Source organism: Numenius arquata, chromosome 9, assembly GCF_964106895.1.
Source record: "Numenius arquata chromosome 9, bNumArq3.hap1.1, whole genome shotgun sequence".
NCBI classification, from domain to species: Eukaryota; Metazoa; Chordata; class Aves; order Charadriiformes; family Scolopacidae; genus Numenius; species Numenius arquata.
Window position 1 is genome coordinate 20,463,990 of NC_133584.1, and position 14,859 is coordinate 20,478,848.

The window sequence follows — 14,859 nt, forward strand, 5'->3', positions numbered from 1 at the left end:
GGGTTTTAAATGGTTGTCATGTTTTTGTTATTTAATTATTCAAATGAAATGTCTTGCTGAGAGGAAGAACAACCCACAGAATGGCCTCTTGTGTGTTATTTTGTTGTTCAGTTTTTGCCCCAATGTGTCTATTTGTGGTGTTTGGAAAAGGGATGGTTGCAGAGCTCCAGGTGACCGAATGCCTACGATGCTGGGCAGAGGTTTTTGCATATCGAAGTGATAACTGGAACGCAGCATTTCCTCAGGCCACCAGACAGGCCACGAGGGGCTAAGGGACAAAAAAATTGCTCTTTAATTCTGTAATTCCTTCTTTAATTAAGCTTCATGGCTCAGACGCTGGTGGTGCTTTTGGCTGCCTCTCCCATTTTGAGCTGTGAAGTAAGCGGGGGGTACTGGTGAGCCCATGGGTTCTGGCCAGGGATTGCTCAGGACACTGGTGAGTCTCCTTCTTTCTCCTATTTATAGCTGGAGGGGTTGGAGTATTAAGATCATTAGGACAACTGTAAAGGTTAGTGATGTGTGTGTTGTGTGTCTGTGGAGGTGATGGAGATGGAAACAATCCAGCTAAAATTTGACCACCTTTACCTGTCCTGAACAGTATCTTTTTATATCATGGAAGTCAGTGGATCTGTTAGTGAGATAATACTTAGTAAAAGGCAATACGCTATGGCTATTGAGCATATATAAAATAAATACCGCTTTCTTAAAGGCTGAGGAGTGTCCAATTTATGTGCTTAGCCAATACTCTGATTGGCTTCTTACCTATATAAAAGTCTAATAATGGTATTTTAATAGGAAAAAATAAGAACAAAAACTTCCTTGAAACTAATAATAATTAAGAAGACGTTGTAAGAAATAAAAATAGTGCGGTTTGTAGTACAGACCTGTAGCTATCATTTGATATTATGTTTGTCTGATTTTAATATTGCAGGTCAGAGAAGAGAAAGGAACTCCATGGTTTCAATAAAGCTGCATGTAGCAGCCAGGCCTGGTGAAGGGTAATACCAATGAAATCAGATGGATGTGAAAGCCATTTCATTTGATATAAATTTTCTCCTTTCTCTCTAAATGTTTGCACTTGGTTGGATGTATTGTCCTGGACTTCTAGGTACTTTGTTCATTTTTTTCTGTCTGGTTTACCTTTTGCCTTTATATAGAATCATAGAATAGTTTGGGTTGGAGAGGACCTGTAGAAGTCATCTAGTCCAACCCCCTGCAACGAGCAGGGACTTCTTCAACTAGATCAGGTTGCTCAGAGCCCCATCCAACCTGGCCTTGAATGCTTCCAGGGATGGGGTATCTACCACCTCTCTGGGCAACCTGTTCCAGTGTTTCACCACCCTTGCCATAAAAAATGTCTTCCTTACATCTAATCTAAATTTACTGTCTTTTAGTTTAAAACTATTACCTCTTGTCCTGTTGCAACAGGCCCTGCTAAAATATACTGCTTAATGAAACGTAAAGACAAAACAAAATGAAATTAAATTGTCAGTCTTTCAGTTCTGCATTCTTACTGCTTCATGAATGCAAGATGCAGGGAGACATCACAAGATTTTGCTAAGTCTTTATAAAACATTTTTAGAAATGTCGTTATAGGTCTCCTGATACTTTCCACTGAGTTGGTGAGGGAATTCACTTCAGAAATTTAGTGAAAAAATATCGACTTTAAATTGCACAGTTTAAGTTGGATTTTTATAGGCATATATGTAAATTTTTGAAGAAGTTCCATACATACATGTAGAGTCTGAGAGTATTGAAAGAGTTCCTGAGACATTTTTTTTTAAAAAAAAAAAAAACAAACAAATCCCAAGTCATTGTACACAGTCGAAGGCAAATTTTGTCAGAGGTGTTGTCTTCAAAAGGGACCTTCCTGAGCTCTGTTGCAGACCTACCACATTAGGTACAGTCAGAGTGCAGTGCCAGCCAACATGAGCCTGTTAGCTTAAGGTGGGTGATTACATATGAGGCTAACATAGGGAAAGTATATTTTAAATGTCCTTTGTTTCTTTTTATTCTTGAATAGCAGCATGAAGCCATCCTGGAGGGTGGTAACTTGCCAGTTGCTGAGGAAGGCAGGTGTCACTGATTCATCTGGGACCCCAAGTGAGAAGATTTGGGATTTGTCATTAGTTCAGACAATGTGTTGTGTTCATTTTGGGATACCCTAGACTGCATGTTTAATAAGGGATGAACTTGAACTGCTTGGGTTTCTCCTGATGTCCTGTGTATGTTGGATCTGAAATATTGATGGTGTCTGGGCAATGAAGATAGCTTTGGCATAAGAGCCTCTGGTCTAGCAGTAATTGTTCTTTTTTTGCTATGTAGAAATTCATAAACTCTTCAGCTGAGTTGTCTGAAAAAGCACTTTGTCTTTCTCATGCTGTAAGACCAAGTAAACAGATTAGGTGTATTTATTAGTTCAAACAGCTTGAGTGAAATTGGAAATGTAAGATAGCCAGAAATGAACATGGTGGGGGGTTTTAGCTGGAGCTTGAGAAACTGATTTCTTTTTGGCTTTGTGTTCTCAGTTACTTCCAAATAAATCATGTTAAGAAGATTATTTTAAATCAATGTCTGTATCAATAATTTATTTGGAATTATTGAAGCAGTAGAAGCGGTGCTTGTATTTCAACTGAGCAAGCAGTTTCAGCATCACTGGGGAGTGTCTGCCCTCTTTAGGTGGTTTCCCTTGAAGACTCGGGCAAGAAGAAATGCTTGTTGCCTGGGACAGCAGCTGATGGGATTGAAGACTGGCTTTGGAAATCTACTCTTTTCGTTCGTTACTGTTTGCTGGAGAAAGAGAACTTGGTCGGGTACTGCAAGAGGCTTTGCTGCCTTCACAGCTACAGCTATGGGTTCAGCCGCGGCTGGGCTGTAGCTGGAGTTTACCTGATTGCCGGGGAGCCCAGGGGAAACAAGCAGTGATGCCAGGAGCTGTCTGTGTGTGTGTGTGATCTCACTCTCTCCATGTCCCTGAAACCCAGTAAGATTTTTGGTTCTGATTTCTCTTTAAACTGCTGCCTGCAAGAGTTGGTAGCCCCTTCCTGGGACATGGGCATGCTGTACATGGCCTGTTTCTTGCCGACTTTCCTTAAGTACTGACTTGGGGTGTGGTGTGAGGGGCCTTTGGTCCAACATAGCCTGGCTGTTCTGCAGTCACGTCCTGGCCTGTTGCCTGGAGGCTGAGCATCAACGCATCCGCGTGTAGCCATGCTCTGTGCTGGAAAACCTCCAAGGTTAGGAGGAATAATGATGAAACCTTAGTGCCGGAAGCATGCAGTACATGTATTTCAGGTCTGGTCATCACATTTGCTGGAATGTCCTCGCTTTAATAACCAAAAGAGTCAAGTCAAACTATTGCTCTGAGCTAGTCTTACAGGAATTCTCTGTGCAATATGCATCTCAATTGTTTCTTAGGTTTGATTTTATTTTTTTTTTTTTTTTTTAATATTAACACTTGTCTGGTCTGTCCTAAGGTTATGTTAGGTGGTCCTAAGACAGACAAGTAAGTTGCAAACGAGAAGGAATGTTTAAATGTGCTGGGATATACTAACACAAATGTATAAAATACTGTTCAGAGTATGGGACAAATAATACACATGAAGTAAATATTTGTGTATAAGAATTAGTTTCTTTACTAGCGCTCCCCATACCTTTGTGATCACTTCCATAACCATTTTAGCAATAATATTTTAGTGATGGATCTGTAAGGAAGGTCTCATGAACATGTGTCTATATAGTCGGAAGTTAAAACGAATCAAATAATTAATTTACTCAAAAAGATTGCTAAGATGCCCTTAAATATTCTTGGGCCAGGAAGAGGAGCTAAACTTGTAGTTGAACTTTTGACAAGTCTTTATTTGTTTGAACACATTTGTACAATGTAACTTTTAACTCTGATTTGTTTCTCACTTTTTTGAAGTTTGTCAACTCAGTTCTGAGTCATGGGGAAAAAGCAGCTCTTCCATACAAGAGGGTATCATCGATTGATCCAATATTTTGCTTTTTCTTCCATCTCAACTAAAGCTAATTTTTGTCTGTCTTTATTTTTTGAGCATCAGCACCCCAGTCAGATGAAGGCTCTGACATCGATTCTGAACCAGATTTGCCTTTAAAAAGAAAGCAGCGTCGCAGCAGGACAACCTTCACAGCAGAGCAACTGGAAGAGCTGGAAAGAGCTTTTGAGAGGACACACTACCCTGATATTTATACCCGGGAAGAACTTGCGCAAAGAGCCAAACTCACAGAGGCTCGTGTCCAGGTACGTATTTAAAAGCGGCCTAACAATGGGAATTTCTTTTTCTGTTAGCATGCTGGGTCCTCTTATACGCACATGTGATTCCACCCTAGGGTAGAAGGAGAATGTGAAGCTACAGTGTTTAAAGCCTTAGAGGATTTTGTGTCTGTACGTGGACACTGGTTTTCCAACTGTTTAAGGCAACAACTGCTTTGAAAAAAGTTTTGTGTTTTCCCCAGTAATTGTTCCATACCTACCATGAATATATTACCGAGCCTTTGGAGAAGAAGGTCTATTTTCCCAATTTGTTTATTTTATGCATTTGACAACACTCTGCATATAATCAGGTCAGCTGTTGTGCCAGTTTAGTTATTTAACTGATTTCATCTGTTGTTGTTTGGGTCTTTCGGGCATTAACAGAGGAGAGAAAAACATTTTAAAAAGGACAATGTGTCTATAGAGCCAGGCAAGTGAACAGGGTTACTGGTGCAGTATCTACAGTTTACTTTTAGTTTAGCTTTTGAAGTTGACTTGTTTTAAACCTTGTAATATCTCTTTTATTCCCACTGTCAGTTTAATTCAAAAGAAAATAAACCCTCAAATAACTGTTAGGTCTTCATAACTTCATGTAGATAAGGATTGTCTAAAACAAGTTAGCGTGCTGAAGAAGTAAACCATGGAGTTGATTTAAATAAATAAAAAAAAAAAAAGCATGAACCTGGGTTTTCAGGTGTCCAAAACCAGGCAAGTAGCAACCAAATAATTCTGGAATAAGCTGCACTCTGGAGTTCAGGTTCAGACTAGGACTTCATCTGTTTCACGGCACAGAAGCACATCCTGTGAAATGTTTAATACCACAGGCAGAATCTTCTGCTGCTCTTTCACTAATGGACTAAGAGGGATTTGGAAAAGGACGACCATTTTAAATCAGTCTGAGTTGCAAGTTTTCATAAGCAAATGTTCAGTTGGGTGACAAGCAAAATATTAGAGCTTGTGATCTAGCCAAGGAAGGGAAATTAGTGGTAACTAACCAAGGATATAGGTGAATTTGGTTGCTTTGGTGAAACTCTGTTTTTTATGTTTTGATCTGTGAAGCTCAGCCTGAGGTATTCAGACTCTGCAAACTGAAATGAGCAATACAAAATATCCCTCTGACTTTTTAAGACAAGTCTACTGCTGTCTATTGCAGCATGGCTATATTATTGAGTATCTGTCTTGAAAGGCCCAGACTTTTTTCAGTTTTACCTGCTAAATGTTTTTGCAGAAGACTTCACACCACATTTCTTTTAAGTGTTTGTTATGACTGTGAGAGAAAATCAGATGTATGGATGAATTTGTCTGGAAGGCAAACTCAGTGGTGCGTGACTTTCCTTAACATGTTTACGAAGTGAAATTCTTGCAAAACAGCTTCATATATAGACTTGGCCAGGTAAGACCAAATCAAGCACTGGGAATCATCCACACACAAACATAATAAAGATAACTTGCTACACAAGTTCTGTTAGCAAGACGAATGAGATCTAGGATATGAAATTTTGGGATACGTTAGCTTCAGTGGAAAAATACGATAAAATGAAAAAGACTTTGTTTGTGTTTTTTCTAAATCAATGACCCAGAGCTAGAAGAAAAGCAGAACTCTCATTAACATAACAGCTGTCTTAATGTGGCTTTAACCCTGTGACTTTTTACATTCCTTATGGCTTCCTTGGTTCCCTTGAGACGCATCCTGTCTCACACCACTCCGATGATCTACAGCCTCACGAATTCCCTAGTACCTCTGACATATGGATATTTTACCTAACCCAGCATGGAAGAAAGTTCCCAGTCAATCAATGATTAAAATACCAGAACAAAACCTTTCTGGATTAAAGATGAGCTGGGGTTGAAGTAGCCAGCCTGTGGGCAGTTTCCTAGTGCACTCCATCTGTCTGGTACCCTTGAAGCCTGGCAGAGTGATTTAGCAGTGGATTAAGGGATACGGGATTTGCCTTATCAGCATTCAGCACCTCTCTATAGCCCCTTAAAATAGCCACCTATGATGGGCATGAAATAAAAGACGACCTGTGAAAAGAAAATAACCCTAAGAGACTTGAGGCTGAGAGGGCTGGATAGTCATACTGATGTAGCATTCAAGCTTTCTTAGTCACACTTCTTTTTTGGTAATAGGGTGACAGAGATCAGAGATACCAAATTTTATATGGATATATACGCAAAGATCTCTTTGACTGCTTCCCTATCAAGCATCATCTAAAAGAGCTGGCTTTTTGCAGCCTGATTCCAGCTGAGCCCAGAAAATACTTTTTTTTACTTTTCTCTGGAGCTGTAAGGTCCAATTTTGTAGAGTTGTTTTACATTGTCTAGGAAGTTAGTTAATTGGTTACAACTGGACTAACCTTGCTATTCCCTCTGTTCCTCCATGTTGTGCTTGCATCTCATGTTTTGTTTTTTCTACCCTGTCGCCCCCGTGCTTCCCTTTTCCTTCTATTCCCCAAGGCAGTCTCTGAACACCCGTGAAAGGAAGAGTCTTAAACTTCTGAACCATCTATTTTCTCACTTTCCCACTGTTGAAGGGTAACCAAATGCATGTTTCTAAGCTGGTTGGTTGGAAGGGGGGGAAAAAAAGTCGCCTCTGGGCTGAGATCAAACTTGGAACATTTCAGCCCCTGAGGGGAATTTTTTTAAAGCTACAAGCAACTGAAAACAGACTTTACACTGTGAATGTTATTTGTGTACTTAATCGTGGGGACAGGAAGGGCTTTTGGGGAAAGAAGTATTGCAACAAGCTCCACGTTGCAAGAGTCATGAGATGTACAACTGTAACCACTGCAAATACTTCAGCACTGGGTGTAATAAGGAGTTAAAAAACTCCCTGCAATTCCTCCCGCACCACCTTTCCACTCAAGGACTGCTGGGTTTTTCTCCCCAGTGTTTGAGCCTAGATGTCACGTGGAGCCAGAACAACCTCTTCTGCTGCCTCTTCCAAAGGCATCCAGCTCTTTTCTGTACATTAGATGCAGCAGGAAGGGGAAAGTTCTTGCCTTGTGCATTCATCAGATACTATTCAGAGAAGTAGAGTCCCAAAGGTCTAGGATGGCCTTTTATTAAAGAAAAAAAAAAAGTAGTAATAACCTGGGAATGTGAGGTTAAAGCTTCATGTATTGTGAGTAAAATTCACAGACATGCAGTGATTTACTGGTCCAGTTTAAAAAAATCATTAAAACCATCATTAAGTTGCAGAGTAGGCCCTTAAGGCCTGTGGCCTATTTTTACTGACTCAATCTGAAGGCGAATTCTAAAAGTGAAATTTCCCCCACTGTAGATAAAGATCAAAGGCTCGCTCTGAGCTTCAGAGCAGTGCGGTTATGGTTTCTGTAACAGCGCATAAGGAATGAAGTGGGTAGCATCTTTTCTGGCCACCTTTTGATTCCTGCTTCAGGCTTATTTTTAGACCTGGATGAACTGAGCGAACTTTGGCAGGAGCTTGGAGCCTGTTTCAGATTGATGGTGGGAGGTGTTTACTTCAATCTTTTGGTAAAGGATTTTTAAATAAGGTTCAGCTTTGTCCTGTTGGAAGACAGAGGGCCAGGAGCCTGCCTTGGCTGATTTGGGCTGGTCAATCAGACAGATCTTTTCGGGCTGTGTGTTGAGGGCAGGCCTCCCAAATTATCCGAAATGTGATGCACGAGACTTGCGTATTGGACCAGGTTGAGGATGTGCCCCCAGTTGTATGGGATTGTGCGGGGTAGGAGGTCCTGCTGTGAGAAGTGGCTGGCACACAGCCTTCCTGCTTAACCCTAAAGGCAATGGGAGAAATTTGTTTGGACTCTTATAGTCCATGAATAATGGTGAAAAAGCAGGGGAAGCTGGGAGGAATTCTGAAACATGAGTACATCCCATCCTGAAAAGGCTCTTCTCGGCCAAATCACAGGTTTAAATTGGTTTTATTGAAAACTTCCAAAAATAAAAATATTGTTTTACAGAAGAGCATGTCTGAAAATTCAGACAGATCTCTCCAGGCTGCTAGGATGGGGCTGAATGTTCCCATGTCAAACTTGCAATCAGCTTGTAAGCTTTTGTAAAAAGCTTATTACGGTCTCAGCAAATAGAAGAAGTCCCAAGAGTTCAGAAGTCTTGAGTAGCCGGAAGAAAAATGATAAATACATAGATATTTTTAAGTGCTGTGCTTGCATATTGTTTTCTTTGTTTCACTGTGGTACAGGGAGGGGAAGAAATGGTTTGGAGGAGATAGTGGGGGGGAAGTGAGAGAAGAAATGATGACTCTTAAGCTAGCAGTAAGGTTTGAAAGCTCTGAAGTCTGATCTCTCAGCTTTGATAGTCTCTTCTCAGTAGCAAACAGTGAAAAGCATTCACTGGGAAATCATGGGGGAGGGAGGACCTGTGCCAAAAAAAAGTCTTTATTTGCCCTCAGCTCCTCTGAAATGGTTTGAGCTTGTACGCTGAACTGTGCAGTCCGATGGGAAGACGGGGTGAAGGAATGTGGGACAGATTCAGCAACATTTAAAACCTTTCAGCGGATCTTTACAGTTATTCCTGATGTGGTTTTATGGAGAATTTATAGTGCCTTTTCTTGAGGCTGTCCCTCTTGCATCATATATAGGATAAAGAAAGAAAATGCTGTGTGCATTCTTGTAGTAGATAACCCTGTAATTGCAGATATTTTTTTTTCCCCCTGGGGTAAAGGAGAAATTCTTATGAGTAAATTAGCCAACTACAAACATATGCAGGCCTAAGAAGACCTTTTTAAATATAAAGGAAAAGAGGGGATGTGATTTTGATTCTCTTTTTCTGGTCCTGGCTGCCTAAGGGCTCAAATTAGTGGCGCTTTAATTTATAAATACACAGTTCAATTTGCTTATTACTCAATATTTTGCAGAACTATTCAGCTGCAGTGTTTTAGAAGTATTTGTGTAGGACTGAGTCAAAGTCTTTTCAAAGAAACCTATGAGAGTTGAGTGTGTTGGATCACACTGGGAGGTGGTTGAAAGTCCTCTTTCCCTTTGGCACAGCCCAGTGGTTTTTTGACCTGGTTTTTTTTTTTTTTTTTTTTTTAGTATTTTTATTTTGTGTGTGGTGGTGGTGGGTTTTTCTTTCTCTTCTCTCCCCCCCGCCATGGTTGTGTTGATTTTTTTTTTTTTTTTTAATTTTTTATTTTTTCTTTTTAATCCTTGTTAGTTTTAAAAGAACTCTGGTTTCCATCACATTGATAACTCCTTGTACCCCAACCAGCATGACTTCCCATCACCATAAACACCCATTCCAGGCAGATCCCAGGTGGAGAACCTGCAGCCTCGTGGTGTTCCCACTGGTGCTCACAGCAGGTTGTTCTCCACAGGCCAGCAGCACTGCTGTGGGATGCTGTGAGGAAACAGGCCTACACATGGCATGCCTCTGTGTGTGCGCAGTAGACCTTATTGCTGTGAGGCTGGGGGTGTGCAGATGTCGCAGTGAAGCTGATTTACCAACTAGTTATTGCTAAAAAGCAGTTCCATTTCTACTGTTTTTCTTCTTGCTATGGCTGGTCCCTGGCAGTGCTCTCCCTGGAGCTCATCTGATGCCATGGCAAGCCAGCATGAAAATTTGCCCTACTGCAAAAAAAAAAAAAAAAAAAAAAAAAAAAAAAAAAAAAAAAAAGGGGGGGGGGGGGGGGAAACAGGAAAAAACCGAACTTTATTCATTTGTCCCCCTGCTGTTTTGTGTTCTTTGAATGAACTCCCAGTCAGGTCAGGCCAGCACAAGGGCTGGTGTCAGCCCCATGGACTGGCAATAGAGTGCAAGTGCCCGCAGAGGCTGCTCTGAAGGCTGCTGAAGTAAGTGTAGGTCTGGCATCAACAGGGACTGCAGGACCGAACACTGTGGGTGTCTTTAGAAGTCACGCTGCCGTGTTTCACAAAGGTAATGGAGTCGGCTCTCACCAGGCTGGTGCAACCCAGCTTCATTAGCCCAGTGTCCTTCCTCAGCCTCCCCTCTTCGCAAGGCAGCCCCACTGCTTCTGGCACACCCCAGATTCCTTCCCTGCTTTCAGACAATCAGACTTGGTTTTGGACATGTGAATTTTGGGAAAGGGAGGGGTGGGGAAGGCAGTTACCATGAAAAATATAAGGCAAAAGGGGAAAAAAAACTCTCAACCAACCAAAAGCCCTCTGTCTAAAATTAGAAGTGCCGTTAACAATACATCAGTCTTTTGACTTTGTGTGTTTTTGGCATTCGTGCTTGCAATGGTCAGGACTGTGTATAACAAAATATCCACGGGTTTTCTGCAAAATTCACATCTCGAATGTTTTGCCCTGTTGAATCAGAGATCTTTTTGCCTTAAAAGCACATAGAGCACTCTGTGTTTATGATCAGACTGTTGAAATGTCAAGGCTAATTACACTAGTGTGTTCCCAAGTGAATAAATGCATCTTTTAAAGAATATCCTGTTGAGATCAACGAAATAAGATGTTGGCATGATCACTGCAAACTCCTTAAAGGAAAAATGATAATAAAAGGCAGGATCTAAATGTTAGAAAATAGAGACGGGACAAACCTATTAGTTCACCTCATCCATTCTACATTGATGCAGAATACTTTTTTTTTTTTTATATTCTATCGAGGTGTGATTTCTTTTTTTGGTCAGTCCAGTTCCAGATGCTTGAAAAACTGGAGCCTCCAATACTTACTTCCCTTAAAGGACTATTTTTTTTTTTTCTTTTGCTCTAAATTTTATCCTCTTCAGTCCTGTTTTTGAGATGTAAATTTTGGCCAGATACTGGGGTTCAATTTTGTTTCTGAATCATCTGGGTAATTCTATCTTTGACAGTGACATAGAAACTGGGGAGCCAGAGCCTCGCTAAAATGAGTATGACTTGGCTTCTGGTGCAGACGTTGCTTTTGGATGCTTGGGTCCCTCAGACAAGCCGTGTTTCCTCTGTCCGTGTCCGCATTTGCACAGCGCCAGGCACAATGCTGATCTAATTTAGAGCTCCTGCATGTTACACCAACACAAGTAGATCGTATTCCTTCAGACACAGTACTGTTTGTGTAAGAATGCTAAATTTTTGAGTCTCCAAAATGCAGGAGCTTGCTTATCCACTGCTTTTGCTTCCATGGGGGAATTCCGTGTGGTCGTGGTGATTTGAGGGACTGTCTAGGATGGATACGCCTTCCACTGAGATCCGTGCTGTTGCTGGTGAAGCCAACACACAAGATACAGTAGTTTGTCAGATCAAATAGATGAAGATAGCTTAGTTTTCTGTTGCACCCACTGCGGGCACCCACTTTCTCATAGTATGACACTTAGAATCTTCACCAGGGGCTGCATTACACTCTGAGCATCTCTGCATCCAGGGGACAATCGCTGCCCTCTCGGAAGGGAGGGTGTGGGAGAACAGAAGCATCCTATGGAGATCTGCTAGATTTGAAAAGGCTGCTCGTAAGACGGGGATTTTGTCATGCTGGTGGAAGTTGAAATTTGCTGAACATAAGAGGATCTTGTGTTTAAATCACGTTGGAAATGTACAGACAAAAGCAAATATTTTCTCAGGTGTTTACAATTTGTTTCTAAGCAGACACATTGGTTTGTGGTGACTAGGTTTATTTTTAAGTCTTGACTTGATAGTGGCAAATTTTTTCAAGATTTCTTTATTTAATGGTAATAGTACAAATGGATTCTTCATGATATGGGCTGATTTAAAAAAAATAAATAAAAAAATCCTGAACTCTTGAGAATAAGTCTAGGCAGCCAAGCATAGTTTACGTGAAATGCTATGATTTTAAAAAAAATCAATAAAATAAATCCTTTCAGTTAATATAGAAAACATATCGCTGCTACTGAACAAAGTTTGGGATCTGAGTAATTTTAATAAACATTACATGGAATGTAAACAAAATATTTAGATTTGAGTTAAAGTAATTTTTTCTTGACTTCCCAAAACAGATTTTCTACTTAAGTCTCCCATTTATTTTTATTTGTATTTTTTTCCGCTGTCTTACTGTTAACATTATTTCTTCTTTGTGTTCTGTCACACACAGTATCTGAAATCTGCAGTTACCTGGCATAAAATGGGAGTTAAACACAGTTGCAACCCCAATCTCAAGCCATGTGAGAAGGGTGAGGCCATGACAGTAAATAGTAAGATTAGTAAAAACTGTTATGTTAAAACATCCAGAATTAGAGATTCCGAACTTTAGTGTGTTCACTTGTAAAAATGTGTGATGGTGAGAGTTGGCGCCACACTTATGCTCATTTTAAAGATAAATTATTTTTAGTATCGTTACCAAGGCTGGTCCAAAGCCTGTTAAAATCAAAGGGAAACAAGTACATGTGTGGATCGGACCCCTGGTGCTTGCTGTAAAGGTGTGGGGCTGTTCTGTATTTTGTTTTGGGTTGTTTTTGTTTTTTCTATTATGTGCCTCTAGCATTCTGTAGTGACAAGTACGGGTGCTATTAGTGGCAATAAAACTTGCTCCACGGTTTTGAATTTGTTTAAGGGCTTTTGGGGAGTTAATTTTGGGCTAACTGTGGTGCTAGTCAGGTGCTGTCTGCCTTCCTGCCACCCGGGGAAAGTAAGAATCCAGGGCGAGCAGCAGAAGGTGTGTGCTGTGGCTGATGGGGCAGGCGGGCAGTGGAGCAGCAGTGGCCACAGCTGATGAGCCTGGAGCCACAACTGGGCCAGCAGCATGTGACATGGGGGCCTATCAAGTAGCACCCATTTGGCGTGTCCCAATCGCATGGGACCAAGGTGGTCATTTACAGCCTTGTTTCTGCACAGCCCAGGCAGGTTCCTGTGTCTCTGCAGAGTCCCACTTAATTTAATGGGGCTCCAGGTGGCAACAGAGCTCTGCGCAAATATCTTCATCACGGGGCTGCTGTACAGTTTTTGATACCATTTTGATACCATTTTGATACCATTTGTCCCTTTCAGAGATGTTTAATGCATGTGTTTAACATATGATAACATATGTATTAACATATATACACGATATGTACATACATATGATAATGTATGTATTAACATGTTAACATATGATAACATACATAACAGATGTTTAACACGCACTTTTGGAAAAATGTAGATCTACAAAATGAGCCAAAATCTACCTGTAAATAAAAGCATAAAACTTGGCATTAACGCAAGTCACTCACTACAGAATTAAAGTTTGGGATCTGACTCATTTTAACAAAGATCTAGGGCTTGAAGGCAAATGCTTATCTGTAGAGGAAACAAAATCTTGTTACCTCATTTTCCTTGGTGAAATCCACTCACGTAGTGTAGTTCAGTTACTGTTCCCAAAGCATTTGAAGATCGCCAGATAACCCTCTTGACCTGAAGAAGGGAGAGTGTCATGGAGAAAGCCGTAGTTAATGACCCGGGTAGGCTAATTACAACATGTATTTGCTGTTCCCTGCTCCCTCTCTGACCTCCATTATCCTTCCTGAGTGCTCTTTGGCTCTTTAGCAAAGCTTCTTCTTCCCTCTTTAGCATGTATTGCCTATTTTTCCTTCTCTTTGGTCGTCTTCAAAAGATACTGCTGCAGGAATGTGAGACTGGTGGGCTTTGGGAGGCATAAGCAGGTGGAAAGAGTCTGTGAGAAGTAAATAAGAAATTTAGACTTAAATGTCAGTGAGGGAAATAAAGAGTAAGGAGAGAGGTGAAAAAGGATATAGATGTCTATAGGATGAGAAAGTAAAACATTGCTGAATCTAGACCCATTCTCAACTATTGCTCATCACAGGTCTCGCATCTCTGCCCTGGTGCCTTGTGCCTGCCAGCTGCTTTCAGAAATGGTTCGTGGGGAGGCAGAAGGAGGGTTAGTTTGTACAGCAGAAAAACAAGAGAGTAATTTCTGATGTAGAAGAGAGGCTCCATCTATCCCTCTGTACTAAATCTTAAGTTGGAGTGGGAGTGTGTAATTGAGGAGTAGACGTTGTGGCCAAAGAAGGAGGCAGCTGTGTGAACTGAGCATCTCATCCTGAAGAGAGGATGAAGCCAGATCAAACTACATGGTGACAGATGGCCCACATCAGAAACCAGATGGCCCAGTGAGTCCAACCACTCCTGCTATGAAATAGTAAATGGAGGAGAAGCCCAGAGTGTAGTCCAAAATGTTGTTACACTTTTATGTAAGGGCCACTTACGGTTTGTAAATGATGTTACACTGAGAAATCCAGCCTGTGGTGGCCGACTCATAAGCCAGCGTGGGCTGCTTGCAGGAAGGGTGACACATCTGAGACCCAGCTTACTTTTACAAATATGTCTACACATGGCTCATCGGCTAACGTGCCTCAGTGGCTTTCAGGCCAGTCTGCCCCACAGACTGTGCAGATGTACCTTGTAAGATGCTGCCACTCGGTTAAGGTCTTGTCTAATTGATAGCATCCATGGATGATCATTGCAGCTGCTTCAAGGTGTATGATTATGAGTAATTGTTTGCTTGTTTAGCCTCCCTTATCTCAAACAAACTTTGTTTTCTGCAGTTGTCCACCTCCTGGACCTGAGTGCTGTAATCTAGAAGCTGCTTTAAACCTGGGGCAGGGCAGTGCAGATGCACTCAATTTAATGTCCAGGCAGCCCTGCTGTGGCTGTGGCCCTTCTGATTTGTGGCATGGTAATCACTGTAAT

General features: G+C 41.2%; 1 protein-coding gene across 6 annotated transcripts in view; it reads left to right on the plus strand.

Annotated features, from left to right (window-relative positions):
* Positions 1 to 14,859, plus strand: part of PAX3 (paired box 3) — a 79,840-nt gene that overhangs the window by 49,841 nt on the left and 15,140 nt on the right. For 4 of the 6 annotated variants that reach the window (XM_074152952.1, XM_074152955.1, XM_074152956.1 and 1 more), the window contains one exon: positions 4,062 to 4,261. In XM_074152952.1, the coding sequence (XP_074009053.1) occupies positions 4,062 to 4,261 (200 nt within the window). Of the gene's footprint in view, positions 1 to 4,055; positions 4,262 to 14,859 lie in introns of all 6 variants that reach the window. The other 2 variants (XM_074152953.1, XM_074152954.1) reach the window with 1 other exon arrangement.